The sequence below is a fragment of the Oxyura jamaicensis genome, chromosome 3, assembly GCF_011077185.1.
Source record: "Oxyura jamaicensis isolate SHBP4307 breed ruddy duck chromosome 3, BPBGC_Ojam_1.0, whole genome shotgun sequence".
In the NCBI taxonomy this organism is placed as follows: domain Eukaryota; kingdom Metazoa; phylum Chordata; class Aves; order Anseriformes; family Anatidae; genus Oxyura; species Oxyura jamaicensis.
In genome coordinates this window covers 118,121,657-118,135,330 of record NC_048895.1, presented here as the reverse complement: position 1 = coordinate 118,135,330, position 13,674 = coordinate 118,121,657, and the positions used below count along the sequence as shown (strand labels likewise).

General features: G+C 68.6%; 3 protein-coding genes across 4 annotated transcripts in view; all 3 read right to left on the bottom strand.

The window, feature by feature from the left end:
• Positions 1-389, bottom strand: part of GTF3C2 (general transcription factor IIIC subunit 2) — a 35,888-nt gene extending 35,499 nt beyond the window's left edge. The window contains exon 1 of the mRNA XM_035322047.1: positions 386-389. Coding sequence (XP_035177938.1) covers positions 386-389 — 4 coding nt within the window. The remainder of the gene's footprint in view (positions 1-385) is intronic.
• A 723-nt stretch (positions 390-1,112) lies between these two features.
• Positions 1,113-2,520, bottom strand: LOC118164174 (translation initiation factor IF-2-like). Its single transcript, XM_035321511.1, has 3 exons — positions 2,186-2,520; positions 1,992-2,022; positions 1,113-1,960 (listed from the first exon to the last, which is right to left on the bottom strand). Exons 1-3 carry the CDS (start codon positions 2,493-2,495, stop codon positions 1,378-1,380), a joined length of 924 nt encoding a protein of 307 aa, XP_035177402.1. The 5' UTR covers positions 2,496-2,520; the 3' UTR covers positions 1,113-1,377.
• Positions 2,521-4,159: 1,639 nt separating this feature from the next.
• DNMT3A (DNA methyltransferase 3 alpha) overlaps positions 4,160-13,674 on the bottom strand; it is a 32,518-nt gene continuing 23,003 nt past the window's right edge. For both annotated transcript variants that reach the window (XM_035321488.1, XM_035321487.1), the window contains exons 6-22: positions 9,893-10,105; positions 9,619-9,777; positions 9,431-9,538; positions 8,839-8,995; positions 8,383-8,532; positions 8,148-8,192; positions 7,773-7,852; positions 7,537-7,649; positions 7,043-7,226; positions 6,882-6,966; positions 6,476-6,621; positions 6,055-6,145; positions 5,820-5,968; positions 5,598-5,683; positions 5,124-5,193; positions 4,804-4,922; positions 4,160-4,595 (exon numbers count right to left, since the gene is read on the bottom strand). In XM_035321488.1, coding sequence (XP_035177379.1) covers positions 4,454-4,595; positions 4,804-4,922; positions 5,124-5,193; positions 5,598-5,683; positions 5,820-5,968; positions 6,055-6,145; positions 6,476-6,621; positions 6,882-6,966; positions 7,043-7,226; positions 7,537-7,649; positions 7,773-7,852; positions 8,148-8,192; positions 8,383-8,532; positions 8,839-8,995; positions 9,431-9,538; positions 9,619-9,777; positions 9,893-10,105 — 2,097 coding nt within the window. In that variant the 3' untranslated portion in view covers positions 4,160-4,453. The remainder of the gene's footprint in view (positions 4,596-4,803; positions 4,923-5,123; positions 5,194-5,597; positions 5,684-5,819; positions 5,969-6,054; positions 6,146-6,475; positions 6,622-6,881; positions 6,967-7,042; positions 7,227-7,536; positions 7,650-7,772; positions 7,853-8,147; positions 8,193-8,382; positions 8,533-8,838; positions 8,996-9,430; positions 9,539-9,618; positions 9,778-9,892; positions 10,106-13,674) is intronic.

The following is a 13,674-nucleotide window of genomic DNA, read 5'->3' as shown; positions in this document are numbered from 1 at the left end:
CCCATCCCACCCCATCCATCCCATCCCACCCCATCCATCCCATCCCATCCCACCCTACCCTATTCCATCCATCCCATCCCCTTCCACCCCATCCCATCCACCCCATCCCACCCTACCCTATCCCATCCCACCACATCACATCCATCCTAACCCCATCCCGTCCCATCCATCCATCCCACCCTACCCCATCGCATCCATCCCACCCACTTCCATCTCATCCCACCCTACCCTATCCCATCCCACCCCATCCACCCCATCCCATCCCACAACCTTGATGCTAGGAGGGCAAAGCCCCCCTTGTGGCCTCCCCATGGGAGTTGGGCTCAGCCCCCAGCCCCGGGACCCCGCCACTTTGAGACCCCATCACCCATTGAGACCCCCCCACCCATGGGACCCCCCACCCCCGGGACCCCCACCCGTGGGGGTGCGCGCAGGTGCCGGCAGGACACAAAGCACAGGACCCGAGGGAGATTTTTTTTTTTCCTCTTTTTTTTTTCCTCTTTTTTTCTCTTTTTTTTTTTTTTTTTGCACAAAAACAGTACATTTATTCAAGTGTTCTCCAGCACAAGTACATTAGAAAGGAGCTTGTCTTTATGATACTCTTCTGGGCACCAAAGAAAAAAAAAAAGGAAGATGGGATGAAAGCGGAACGGACAGACTTTCTACATCTGCTGCACGCATTGACCTTTTAATTAGTTCATAACAGCTATGTCACGAGCAATACTTACACAGATACAACAGAGTGCCGGGCAAGCCCGCCGCGGGCCAGAACCATACGGTGAAATGTACAGTATTATCGTCAATAAATAGAGAAGCGACCCTAAAAAAACAAAACAACAAAAAACAAAAGGAACGAACCGAGAGAGAGAAAAGGAGAAAATGAAAAGGAGGAACAGCAGCTGGGGGCCGGGCGGCGCGGCCGGGAATGTGGCGTCGGGCGCGGGCTGAGCCAAATCATAGGAGAGGAGGGTTCCCAAACTCTACGCGTTTATTCCTCGGTATGAGTACATGATTCCCCACAAATAGTTAAGCATCAGCTACTTCAATGTCTAGGCTAAAACACATGAAATCTCTCATTTAGTTTTCAAGTACAAAGTTAAAATGCCTTTTTGTTTTTTCTTTTTTTTTTTAATAATAATATATAAGAGTAAAATAATAGTGCTCTTTGAAACTCCACTACAAGAAAACAAAACAAACAGTCATTGTCCAGACAGCAGACTTAATTTAACAATATATATTTTTAATAAAATGTTTTAGCACCGTGTTTGTCACCTACTCCCTCGGCAGATCTTAAGGAATTTAGGCTTTATTTTTTTTTATTTTTTTATTTTTAACTGTTTAAATCTAGGGCTGTGCAACAAAATTTGTCTGTTTGTTTTAAAAAAAGACGTGAGTCGGGTACGTTAAAAACTGAACTCTTTCCCCACGCATCCCCACGGTCCCACGGAGACCCGGCGGCCGCCGCAGGGGTGCCGGTGCCCCCGAGCAGCCCCGGCGCCTTCCAGTTGTGCCGCGGCAGGAACCTGCTTCCCGCCGGCACCGGCACCGGCCCCGGCCCCTCTGCCCAGCCCGGGCGGCCCAGGCACGGGCGCCTGGGGTGGGCGGAGGAGCCCCCGATGGGCGGCGGGGCCACGACTTGTGCTCGGTGCCGCGCCGGGGACCGGACCCACAGGAGGTGCCGTGGGGTGAGCGGGTCCCGCGGAACGCGCCGCAGGGTCCAGGGGGACCCGCGAGCGGCGCTGCCGGGGCACACGGGGCTCGTGCCCGGTACCGCAGGGCCGAGCAAGGCTTGCGCCTGGCGCTGCAGGGCCGAGCAGGAGCTGGAAGCGGCGCTGCAGGGCCGCGTGGGACCCGCAAACAGCGCTGCAGGGCCACGCGGGGCTCGCGCCTCGCTCTGTAGCGCGACGCAGGACGGGCGGGCAGCGCTACGGGGCCGTGCAAGGTTTGCACCCCGTGCTGCAGGGCCGAGCAGGACCCGCAGGCAGTGCTGCGGGGCCGTGCAAGGCTCGCCAATGGTGCTGCGGGGCTGTGCAGCACTCGCACCCAGCACTGCAAGGCCGTGTAGCGCTCCCACCCGCTGCCCTGGGCCCTGTGGGAGCGGCAGGCAGCGCTGCGCCGCTCGCAGCCGGTGCTGCAGGATGTGCGCAGCGCCACGGCACCGCGCAGCACCTGCCAATGGAGCTGCAGGGCACCGCAGCGCCGGCACCCAGCGCGGCAGGGCTGCACAGGGCCCAGCAGGACTCACCCCAGCACCACGCAGGGCCTGCGGCGGCGCAGCTGCCCCAAGCGAGACTCACCCCGAGCTGCGGGGCCGCGTGGGACCCAGCCCTGGGGCCAAGCTGGAGCCCGCGGCCGCAGCTCAGACCCCAGGGCTGGAGGGGGCCACGTCCCGCCTGCCCCCAGCCGCGGTGCCCTGCAGAGCATCTCAGCCTGGTGCCACCCGCGCCTGCCACCACACACCGACACAGGGGCCCAGGAGCCCCTCCTAGCACCATGTGGAGGGAGCCGGGGGGGGGCCGGGGCGCCCCCCCACCTGCCCCCACCGCTGTCGGTCCTAGCACCTCTCCGAGCACCCCGCGGCACCCACGGGTGCCCGCTCGCCACCAGCGCGGCTCGCTGCGAATTAGCCAGCACCCCGCACCGAGCTGCCGGCGGCCCTCCAGTGGCGGCCGGGGGGGGGGGTCCCCAGGGGATGGGCGGCCTGGCCCCCGCCCCCCCCCCCCGGGTTCCCCCCCCCCCCGGCGCCTTTCACAGTTACAGGAAGAGACGGCGACGGGGCCGGAGACCTCTCCGAGCCTCCCCGCGCCTTAGCACCAGTCCCTGCGCTCCCCCGGCGGAGCCCCCTCTCCCTCAGAGCACCGGGTCCGGCCCCCTGAGCCCGGGCTGGGCACGCACCCGCGCCCCGAGCCGGACCCCGCCGCCGTGCCGCAGCACCTACAGCTGCCAGACAAGTAGCACCATCCACAGCACCGCCAGCACCTGCCCGCGCTCTGCCCGCATGCACCACGGCTCCCGGCCCCCGCGGCCACGGCTGCCTGCCCTCGCCACCGCCACCGTCACCGCCGCGCAGCGCCCGGCCGTGCCCATGCACGGGTCGCCCACCGAGGGGCTGCAGGGAGCAGCCGGGGGATCACCCCAAAAACATGCTCTGAAAGAACGGCTCCTGGGGGCCGTGGCGGGGGCTCCTGCCCCATCCCGGCCCCGCCGCGTTTCTCCGCCGCCTGTCCCGGCCGCGCACCCGCGGGCGTTAGCACCAGGGTCCGAGCCCCCGCGGCCGCCCCGCTGCCGGCCCCGCTCCGCCTGCGTCCCTGCCTGCCTCCGCGCCGGCGCGTCCCGGACCTCAGCACCCTCAGGGCCACGTACGCAGAACAGCACCAGTACGTCGGGCCGGGCGGCCGCCGAGGGAGGCGCTTCCTTTTGGGACAGAAAAAGGTTATTGCATGACTCGGGGTGGGGGCTTCCCGCCCCGGCCCCGCCGGCCGCCCCGGCCCCCTCCCGCGCAGCTCCGGAAAGGCCTGGCACGTAAGGCAACATGGAAGCTGATGTCTTGACTCACCCCGCTGTTTAAAAGCACCATTATGAAGTCAGGTTGTACAGTAGTAACAGTACCTTTTATATATATATATATCTATATCTCATATCTATCATATATATATAAACTGTAAACAAGAGGTAACAGCGGCTTCTAGGGTTTGCTTTCTTCAAGGTTTCCTGTGTGGTAGGCACCCAAAATACTGTAGAAAAGGTGTGTGTTGTGGTGTGTGTGTTCTTGGCTTCCCTGCCAGTTGGTTTTGCTCCATATCACCAGTGCATGGTGCTGGTGGAAAAGAGTGAGGCTCAGTCGGTTGCGGAGCTGGCCGAGCGCCTCCCTGCGTTGTGCTCCCGAGCCGGGCCCGCGGCCCCGCGCGAGCTCGCGGCGAGCTGGGAGCGCCGGGCGGACGGCGCGGTCCCGGTCCCGGTCCCGTCTCCCTCGCCTCCGCCTCTCCCGGCTGGGCTTTCCCGCGGCCGTTTCCCCTCCTCCGAGAGCAGGGCTGGCGACAGCGCCGCGTCTCGCCCGCTGCTCCGAGAAGCAGAAACCAAACTAACAGAAAAACCCAGCCAGAAAAGAGCGGAAAACTAAAAGGTTACCCAAAAAAAAATGGTTTTGGTTTTTTGTTTGTTTGTTTTCTTTTTTTTTTTTCCTTTCTTTTTTGTCGTTTTTTGTTGTGTTTTTTTTTTGTTGTTGTTGTTTTTTTTTTTTTTTTTAAATAGGCTAAAAGCTGAACATTGGAAATTCAGGAGAGGACACCGAACCCTTTCGCTCGGGGAGACGTGTGCCGGGTTCCCGTCGGGCTGCAGAATCCCGTCTCTCTTCTGGGTGCTGACTCTTCTCTCATCCCGTGTTTTCACTTCTCTTGGCGTGGATGGTTTTGTTTCTGACGCGCTCTGTGTTACCAGTTCCTGTCCGTCTCTCTTAAACGCAGGCAAAGTATTCCTTCAGGGGAGCAAAGAGGTGGCGGATCACCGGCACGCTCCACGATCTGCCGAGCAGTCTCTGCCGGGCCAGGCGGCTCATGTTGGACACGTCCGTGTAATGCACCGGGAAGCCAAAGACCCTGCGGGGACACGGCGGGGCTCAGCCAGGAGCAGATGGAGGTGGCCTCGGGTGAGGTCCCACGTGCGGCGGTGGCTCAGCTCGTGAAGCTGCACCTCCGAGCACCCAGCCGAGCAGCCCGAGCGCCGCCAGGACGGTGCGGGCAGCAGCTGCCCCCGGCCCCGCGTCTCCCCGTCATGGCCCCCCCCCAAGCCCCCCAGCCCCAGTACCTCTCCATCTCCGTGCACCACAGGATGTCCTCCTTCTCGTTCATGAAGACGGGGAAATGCTGGTCTTTGCCCTGCTTGATGGAGTTGGAGCGAGTGGTGATAGTTCGCACCTTGCTGAACTGCAAGAGGCACAGGCTCGTCATGCTGCCGGCGCGGGGGCGCACCGCGGGCACGTGGAGCCGGAGCGCTCCCCGCGGAGACGCTGCTGAACCCCGGGCGGGCAATGCCACCACCGTGTCCCCCCCCCGGCACCCCCTCCCTGCAACCCAGGGGGTCCTGGCAGGGCGAGGACCCCCCCACGCCCCCCCACCGGGGCTGACCTTCGCTATCCTGCCGTGCTCCAGGCACTCCTGGAGTTCCAGCTTATCGTTGACTGTGGACGCCAGCGGCCTGCGGGGAGAGAGGGCTCGGTGTGGGGTGGCAGCGCTGCGTCCCCGTGTCCCCGCGCGGCGGCTCCCCAAGAGGGGCTTGGGGGGGCTGCAGCCATCCGGGGGCTGTCTGGGGGGGGACACAGCGAGACGCAGCGGATACACGCGCTGGAAGAGATGCTGGGGGCCAGCTCCGCGCCACGAGCAGAGGGAGCAGCTCTGGGATTCTGGGGCATGCTGCGGGCCCCGCTACACAGCGAGCAGGGCACAGCCGCACCGCTGCCCGCGGGGACGGGGCCAGGAGGGCTGCAACCACGGAGCCGCAGCCGTGAAACCGTGGAGCCACGTCCGCACCGGGGCCAGACCCAGGCCCTTCGGGCAGCCCCCACCGCGCCGGGCAGGCAGGCAGACGGCGCTCTCACCAACCTGTTCATACCGGGAAGGTTACCCCAGAAGTACCGCGCCCTGTGTGCCGCAGACACTTCTTTGGCATCGATCATGACGGGGTTGGACTGCCAGAGCGAGGAGAGGCCGGGGGTCACCGGGGGCTCTGCGGGGCCCCGAGGTGCCCTCGCAGGCCGGGGGTCCCGAGGGGACAGCGGCGGTGACAGGGGGAGGTGCCCGCCACGCGCCCGCCCCGGCACTCACCTCGAGGAAGCGCGAGATGTCCCTTTTGTCGCTCACCCCCATGGCCACCACGTTCTCGAAGAGCCAGAAGAAGGGCCGGTCGTCGCCCTCCTTGGGCCGGGCTTCGTGCAGGAGGCGATAAAACTCGAAGAAGAGGCGCCCGGTGCCCTCTGGGCAGGAGAGAGAGAGGAGAATGGCATCAGCGGGGGGGGCAGCGCCGGCGGCGGGGCAGCGGCAGCGGCGAGGGGACACCCACCGTACAGCCCCTTCCTGGCCGGGTTGACGATGGAGAGGTCGTTGCAGGGGCTCCCCCCTATCACCAGGTCGAACGGGCCCCACTCCTGTATCTGCAAGGGGAAAGCACACGGGGGTGAGCCGGGGCACCGCAACCGCCTGCTCCGGGCACGGTGCAGCGGTGCCAGAGGAAGCCCCGGGGCTCGGGGGCTGTCACGGCACGATGGGGTGGGGGGGTCGTGCTGGTGAGCCCCGGTGGAAGGGACGCAGCCCCCCGGTGTGCGAGAAAGCACGGGACAAGGGACCACGGGGCACAGGGCCCGTGTTGGAGGGGACAGGGACGCGTGGTGGGATGCGGGGCCAGCAGGAGGGGATGCCCCCATCCCCGGGGAGACCCGCAGGGAGGGGAAGCCGCGGGGGGGGGGGGGGCCCGGGCGGCCCGCAAGTTTTAGGGGGACATTCCGGACGTCCCCGACGTACATGATCTTGCCCTGGTGCCTCACCATGCCCACGGTGATGGAGTCCTCGCACACCTCGGAGGCAATGTAGCGGTCCACCTGGATGCCCAGGTCCTTCAGCACCAGTAGGCCTGCGGGCAGTGGGGCCAGGGTCAGAGGGGCGTAGGTGAGGGGTCTCATCCCACCTCTCCGTCCCATCCCATCCTGTCCCATCCCATCCCGTCCCGTCCCATCCCGTCCCGTCCCCTCCCACCTCTCCATCCCATCCCATCCCCATCCCATCCCCGCAGCGCTGCTCAGCACGTGCCAGCCCTGGGACCTCCCCAACCTCCCGTGGGGTGGGACCTGCTGAGGGGCTGCCAGGACAGGGACCCCCGGGTCCCCCACCCACCTGTGGCGATGCCATCGAAGAGCGAGAGCACGCGGATGGGCTTCCTCTTCTCGGCTGGGACGGGCGGGTAAACCTTTGGTGGGTCCTGAAAGCAACGGGGGGAGCGTGAAGCAGGGGGGGAGCGGGGGTCCCGCGGCGGGGCCAGGGCGGTGGGCACTCACAAACTCCTGGTCGTGGTTGTTGGCGAAGAACATCTGCAGGCGGGAGGGCCAGTCCTCCCGCCGCCGCAGCAGCCCGTAGATGCCCTTGTGGCCGCACATGTAGCAGTTCCAGGGGTCCTCCTTGATGGCCGCCTGCGCCGCCCCGGGGCCCACCAGCAGGTCCACGCACTCCACGCAGAAGCACCTGGGGGAGGGGGGGGAGGGGGTCAGGAGCGGGGCATGCATCAGCCACGGGCTTGGGGGACGGGGTCCTGGGACCCCCAGCAGGATGCTGGTGGGGACAGGGACGCCGCTGGGAGCCGTGGTGCACCAGGGTGTGCGCACACGGTGTGCCATGGCGGTGACAGTCCCCCCCGCATGGCCCCGCGCCCCACGGGACTAAAGGCAGCCCCCTCCCCTTGGACGCTGGGGGACACCAGGGAACCCCCAGCCCCCCGCCGGGACCTGCTGCGCTGCCCACCCCCGCGGGACCCCCGTCCCCCCACGGCACCGACCTGCAGCAGTTGTTGTTGCCGCACATGAGCACCTCGCGGCCGCCGCAGCAGATGGTGCAGTAGGACTGGTAGCCGTCGTCGTCGTACTGGTACGCGCACTCCAAGAAGCAGTTCTGGGGGGAACGAGGACGTCAGCGTGCTGTGCCCCCCCCCCGAACCCCAAGCCCTGTGCTGGGACACAGGGGGGGCACGGGGACAGGGCGCTTTGGGGCGGGGGGACCCCCGCTGCCCCGTACCTTGCAGTTTTGGCACATCCCCCCGATGAACAGAGGGTGCTCCAGGGTGACGTTGAGGCTCCCGCAGGAGATGCAGATATCTGGAGGGCATGGGGAGGGGGGCAGGTGACCCTGGGGGGTCTGCGCCCCCCCCCAGCACCCCCAGAGCCAGATGGGGCCGCCCCACTTCTCACCCCTGCCCGTGCTGGAGATGCCAGATCCTGGCGGCACCCCCAGGGCCCCCCACCTCCACGGGCTGGGTGCTGTTTGTGCCCCCCCTTGGCTCCCAAGGCTGAGGCTCGCAGCCCCCCGGCAGCCTTCTCCCACCACCCCAGCCCCTCTGCCTGCACCGCTGGGGGGTGCAGGCCGTGCCCCAGCCCCCGGGGCCGTGCTCACCTTCGATGTTCCTGCATTTCTGCCGGACCTCGTAGACGAGTCGCTCTGGGGGGGAGAGAGGTGCTCAGGGCGGGGGTGCACAGGGGGGAGCCCCTCTGCACCTCGGGGGGGTCCTGCCCCAGCCCGGACCCCTGCACAGAGCAGCAAACGGGGCAAAGGGACCTGGTCCCGAGGACACAGCGCGGTGCTCGCCCCCCATGCCATGGGGAAGGGGGTCCCGGGGGGGCCGCAGTACCTCGGGTGCGCTCGTCAATGATCTCCTTGACCTTGGGCTTCTCCGTTGTGCTTTTCCGGGGCTTTTTGGCAGGCGGGGGCGGTGCGTAGGCGGCAGCTTCGGGCTCTACCCACATCTCCGTGTACACTTCTTTGTAGGGGTTGCGCTCCTCTGCGGGAAGGGGGGGCCGTGAGCAGGGACCTCGTGGTGGGGGACGTTGCACCCCGGCTCTGTGCGGTGCCTGCCCGAGCCGCTGCCATCGCAGCGCTGCCCCAGAAGAGCCCCCACTGGAGGGACCCCGGGGGGGCTGCAGCCGCTGGTGCAGTTACGGACGCCACCACCACTCGTGGCTGAGGTTCCTGGTGGCCACGCAGCTGCCACCAAGGCTGCCGAGCAGCTCCGTGTCCCCTGGGGACACTGCTCCTGGTGTCCCTGCGCCCCCACCCTGCCCAGGGCCCCATACCCGTCCCCGCTCACCCTCGGGGGGCTCCAGGCCCTTGGGGCCGGACGGCTGGAAGCCTCCCAGCGCCCACTCGATCATCTGCTTGTTCTGGATCTCCACCACCTTGGAGGTGTCCGTCTCGTCGTTCTCGGGACACGCCGGGAAGATTTTCCCCGCTCTGCTGCTCGCCACCTGCATGGGGAGCGCCGGCATCACCCCCTGCCCCCACCGGGACCCCCCCAGCAGCCCTGTGCAGCCACAACCAGACCCACACAGGCAGACCCCCAAAAAACCCTGACACCTTGCAGAGCTGCCAGGAGACCCCTGAGGGCCAGAACCTCCCTCAGCACCGTCCCGGAGATGCTGATCCCCCAGAACCCCCAGCCTCCAGAGACCCCTGGCCAGGCCAACAAGTCCCAGACACCTCCAGCACCTTCCTAGGGAGCCCCCCCGGTGCTCGCCCACCCCTCGGGTGATGCCCTGAGCTTCCTGGGATGCAGCTTTTGTGCCACGGAGGGGTGGAGCAGGGCTGGATGCACCCCCTTGGACCCCCCAGAAGGGGCCTTGCCCAGCCCCGCACCGAGCGCCCCGTGCCCAGCCGCATCCCCGCTGCCCCCCGGCGCTCACCTGCAGCACCTCGTAGATGGCTTTGCGGTACATGGGCTGCTTGTTGTAGGTGGCCTGGTGGAAGGCGCTGGAGAAGGAGCTGAGGGGCAGGAGCTTCTCCACGCAGACCTGTGGGACGGGGACGCGGCCGTCACGTGTGGGGGGGGGTCAACGGGGACAGCGCGCACGGAGCCGGGGGTGCCACTTACCACCGAGAACTTGCCGTCCCCAAACCACATCACCCAGCGGGTGCCCTCGGCCGCCCGGCTCCGTCCCGTCATCCACCAGGAGACGATGCGCCCCGGCCACCAGGAGAAGCCGCGCAGCTTGCCCCACACCAGCTCGCCGATGCCGAAGCCCCGGCCGTCCTGCGCCGGGAGAGGGAACGGGGAGGGGGGGCAGCGTCAGGGGGGCTGCGCCCGGGGGCTGGGGGGCGAGGAGGGAAGGGGTCTGCGGGGTGGGACCACCGCAGGGCGCGCTCACCTCGTACTCGGGCTCGTCGTCGGCCGACTTGGACGTGTTCTTGTCGACGGCGTCGGCCACCACAGGCTCAGGCGTGGTGGCCACGTTGGGCGAGGCGGGGTCGGTGGGCTGCTGCGAGGCGGGGGGGCTGGCCTCCTCCTCCTTCTGGGGCTCGGCCCGCGGCGTCTCCTCCACCACGTTCATCACGGCGATCACCTTCGCCTTCTTCTCCGCCTGGCGGGGGGAGAGGGTGCGTCAGGGTAGGGCAGGCACCCCTCTTCCACATCCCACCCCACCCCATCCCATCCCCAGTCTATTGCACCCTGGTCACATCCCATCCCACCCCCATCCCATCCCCGTCCCATCCCACCCCCATCCCTTTCCTGTCCCACCCCATGGGGCAGGCTCCCACCAGCCCCCCCCATAGCAGTGGGCTCCATCCCAACAGCTCGGTGTGAGTGGAGCCCCCATCAGTGCCCTGCTGCCCCCCCCCCCCGTCCCAGCCCCTGGGCTGTGTGCCGGGTGCTCCTCGTGCCCGTGCCTCAGTTTCCCCCTGCAGTCCAGGGGGGGGGGGTGGAGGAGTGCTTGCGGAGCTCCAGAGGAAGGAGCTGCCCCCCAGCCAGAACCTGCTCTGCCCCCCTAGGGGGGCTGCCCCTGCCCCAGCCTGGGCATCCCCAAAGCCGCCAGCAGCCCCCCAGCCCCTGCCCCAGTTATCCCGATGGAGCCGTGGCCTTCCTGGGACTGGAGCTGGGAAGGGGCTCAGGAGCCCCCCAGCGACACCAGAAGGAGGGTGCCCAGCCCCGGGAACCCCGCGCCTCCCACCCATGCCCCCCGTCCCGGCCCCCACCCCATGGCCCGGCCCCAAGAGCCAGGGGCTGAGCTCCACCCGCTGGGGAGGGCCGGGAGCCCCCCGACCCCGCCTGTCCCGGGACAGCCGGCACCCCCCGGGCACCCCCTGCCCCCCGCCCGCCCCGGTGCGGGGACATCCCATGGGGGAGCCGTGCCCGAGCCGTGCGCCGGGCTCAGGTGTCACCAAGTTGGCCGAGCCGGGACGCACGGAGTTGAGCCGTGCCCGAGCTGGCCGGGCCGTGCCAAGCCGTGCCGAGCCGAGCCAACTTCAGCTGCACCTAGCCAAGCCGTGCCAGGCTCAGCCGAGACGGACCCAGCGGGGCCAAGCCACGGCAAACTCAGATGGTCCCGTCCGAGACGGACCGGACCAAACCGTGCCAAACCGTGCCGCGCCAAACTCTGCCGGGCCGGGCCGATCCGGGCCGGGCCGATCCGCGCTGCCCTCCTCGCCCGTCCCGCGCAGCCCACCTACCCATGCGGGCCGCGGCGGGGCCGAGCCGTGCCGAACCGAGCCGAGCCGTGCCGGGCCGGGCTGCCGGGGGCACGGCCGGCGGTTCTTTGTCTGGGAACCCCGGGTCACATGGTCCCCGCCGGCCCGGCTGGTTGGCTGCGGGGGAGGGGCGGCACGGCACGGCACGGCACGGCTCGGGGCACCCGGCACGGCCCGCCCCGCCCCCGCCCCGCACGGCACGGCCCGGATCGGGATGGTCCGGCCCGGCTCGGTCCGACCGGCACGGCTCGGCTCGGCACGGCTCGGCTCGGCTCGGCTCGGCTCTCTCACCACGGTCCGGTCCTGTCCGGTCCCGCTCGGCTCGGCGCGGCTCAGTCCCCTGTCCCCCGGGGCGCACAGCCCGGCTCGGCCCGGCCCGGCCCGGCTCGGCACGGCTGGGCACCACCTTCCCTACCCCTCTCCGTGCTCGCTCCAGCGCCGCATCTCCGGCCCGGCACGGCCCGGGTGGCCGCGGGGTAACAGCGGGCTGTGCCGAGCCGTGCCGAGCCGTGCCGAGCCGGGCCAGGCAGCAGCAAAGGCTCTGCGCAGGCCCCGGTCCCCAGCCAGGCTCGGGTCTGCCCCCGGCCACCCGTGCCGTGCCGTGCCGTGCCGTGCCAGCCCCCATAGCAGGACCCCGCGGTCACTCACCAGCAGCGTCCCTCGGCCCCACGGCGGCAGTCCCGGCTCGGCAGCACGGCTCGGCTCGGCTCGGCTCGGCAGCGGCCGGGGCAGACTCCCCGCCCCGGCGCCGCTCGGCGCTGCCTTTTGTCCCGGCGGCCGCGGCCCCGCACCCGGCCCCTTTGTGTTGCAGAGCGGCGGGACAAAGGGGGGGAATGGCCCTGGCCCCCGGGCATGGGCTGCCCCGGGGGGGGTCGGCCTGGCACGGCAGGAATCCGGCGGGGGGCGGGGGCGGCACCCCTTGGCCCGGTTCGTCCCCCCCCGGCCACGGCTGGGACCCCTCGGGGACCCCCTGGCCCGGTCTGTGTGCTGGCACAGCTCCTGGAGCACCGGCCTGGGCCGGGCTGCACTGTCCCGGCACGGGTCCCCGAGTGTCCCCGGGGAGCCCGGGGGTCCCCAAACACATCCCCTCAAGCCACACCGCAAAGCACCTCCTGGCACCTCAGAGTGTGTCCCCATGGAGCTGGGTGTCCCGTGGGGTCACAGCCCCCTGGCTGTCCCGTGGGGTCCCGGCTGTCCCCTGGGGTCACAGCCCCCTGGCTCTGCACCATGCTCTCGCCTCCATCCTCCTGCCTGGGTGCCCCCAGCCCTGGCACGGCCCCAGCACCGTGGCCAGGACACCCCGAGGCCGTGCCAGCGCCCAGACGCCCCCAGCATCGCAGTGCAGAGCCCCCACCGCCACGCACCCACGCACCAGGGGCGTCCCACGGCATGTCCCACGTCCCATGGCAGCGTGCCCCCCGCGTGCTCCGGGGGGCTCCGGCACTGCGGGCACCGCTCGGCACCGGCTCTGCCCCGGCACCGCTCCGTGTCCCGGGGGCTGAGCAAAGACCCGCGCAGAGATGGGGACGGCACCGGGCCCTGCTTGTGCCCCCTGCCCAGGGTTGCCCCAGGAGGGGCCCGGGCAGCACCCAGCCCGCTGCCCCCCCCCCCCCCCCCGCTGTGCCCCCCAGCTGCAGCCCAGGGCCGTGCTCAGGTCCCCTTTGTGTTGCAGATGGAGGGGACAAAGGGGGAATGGCCGTGGCCCCGGGCACGGGACAGTGTGGGGGGATGGGGGGGGGATGGCAGCAGAGCCCACCCCTGCCTTGTCCCCGTCCCCATCCCCTCTGCCTGGCCCCTGCTACCCCCACCCTGCCCAGGGGACCGGGGGGTGAGGGTCCCCCACGGGCAGTGCCCCCTGCCCAGGGTAGGGACATGCAGAGCACCTCAAACACCATCGACACGGCCGCACCCCAAAACTGTCAGAGCAGCCCAGGGGCACCCCGTCCCCTCCCTGCAGGAGGAACCAGGGGACTTCACTGCCCTGGGGACCTGGAGCAAGGCCCCTGCTCAGCCCGCACCGCAGCTTCCCCCACGCAAGGTGCCACGCAAGGTCCCAGCCCCACGCAAGGTGCCACGCACCAAGGGAAAGCCTGCATGGAGCCACCAAAGGGGTCTGGGGTGGCAGGGGCCTGGCTCCCCGTCCCCTCAGGGCTTATTGGGTTCGGGTTCACCCCGCAGAATCGCCCCAGTGCTCCCCAAACCCGAGCTGAGAGCCTCGGCACAGATCCTCGCGCCTGGCAGGGCAGGCACCGGGGCCAGCTGCAGCGGGGAGGGGGGGCAGCAGTGCCGTGACCCCCCTGGGATGAGGGCCTTGTCCCTGCTGCCAGCACCGCTCGGAGGTGCAGACTGGGGGGTCCCCATGGCACAGGGACCCCAGTGGCACAGGGACTCCCATGGCACAGGGACCCCATGGCACGGGGACCCCAGTGGCACAGGGACCCCCATGGCACAGGGACCCCCATGG

What these genes read in the sequence shown, in the direction of transcription:
- LOC118164174 (XM_035321511.1), bottom strand. Translation starts at nt 2,495, where the DNA reads ATGGTGCTAGGAGGGGCTCCTGGGCCCCTGTGTCGGTGTGTGGTGGCA. An exon ending in TGCCGGCGCTGCGGTGCCCT is followed by an intron (nt 2,023 to 2,185) that starts GCAGCTCCATTG and finishes CTGCACAGCCCC; the next exon opens with GCAGCACCATTGGCGAGCCT. An exon ending in GGCGAGCCTTGCACGGCCCC is followed by an intron (nt 1,961 to 1,991) that starts GCAGCACTGCCT and finishes CTGCTCGGCCCT; the next exon opens with GCAGCACGGGGTGCAAACCT.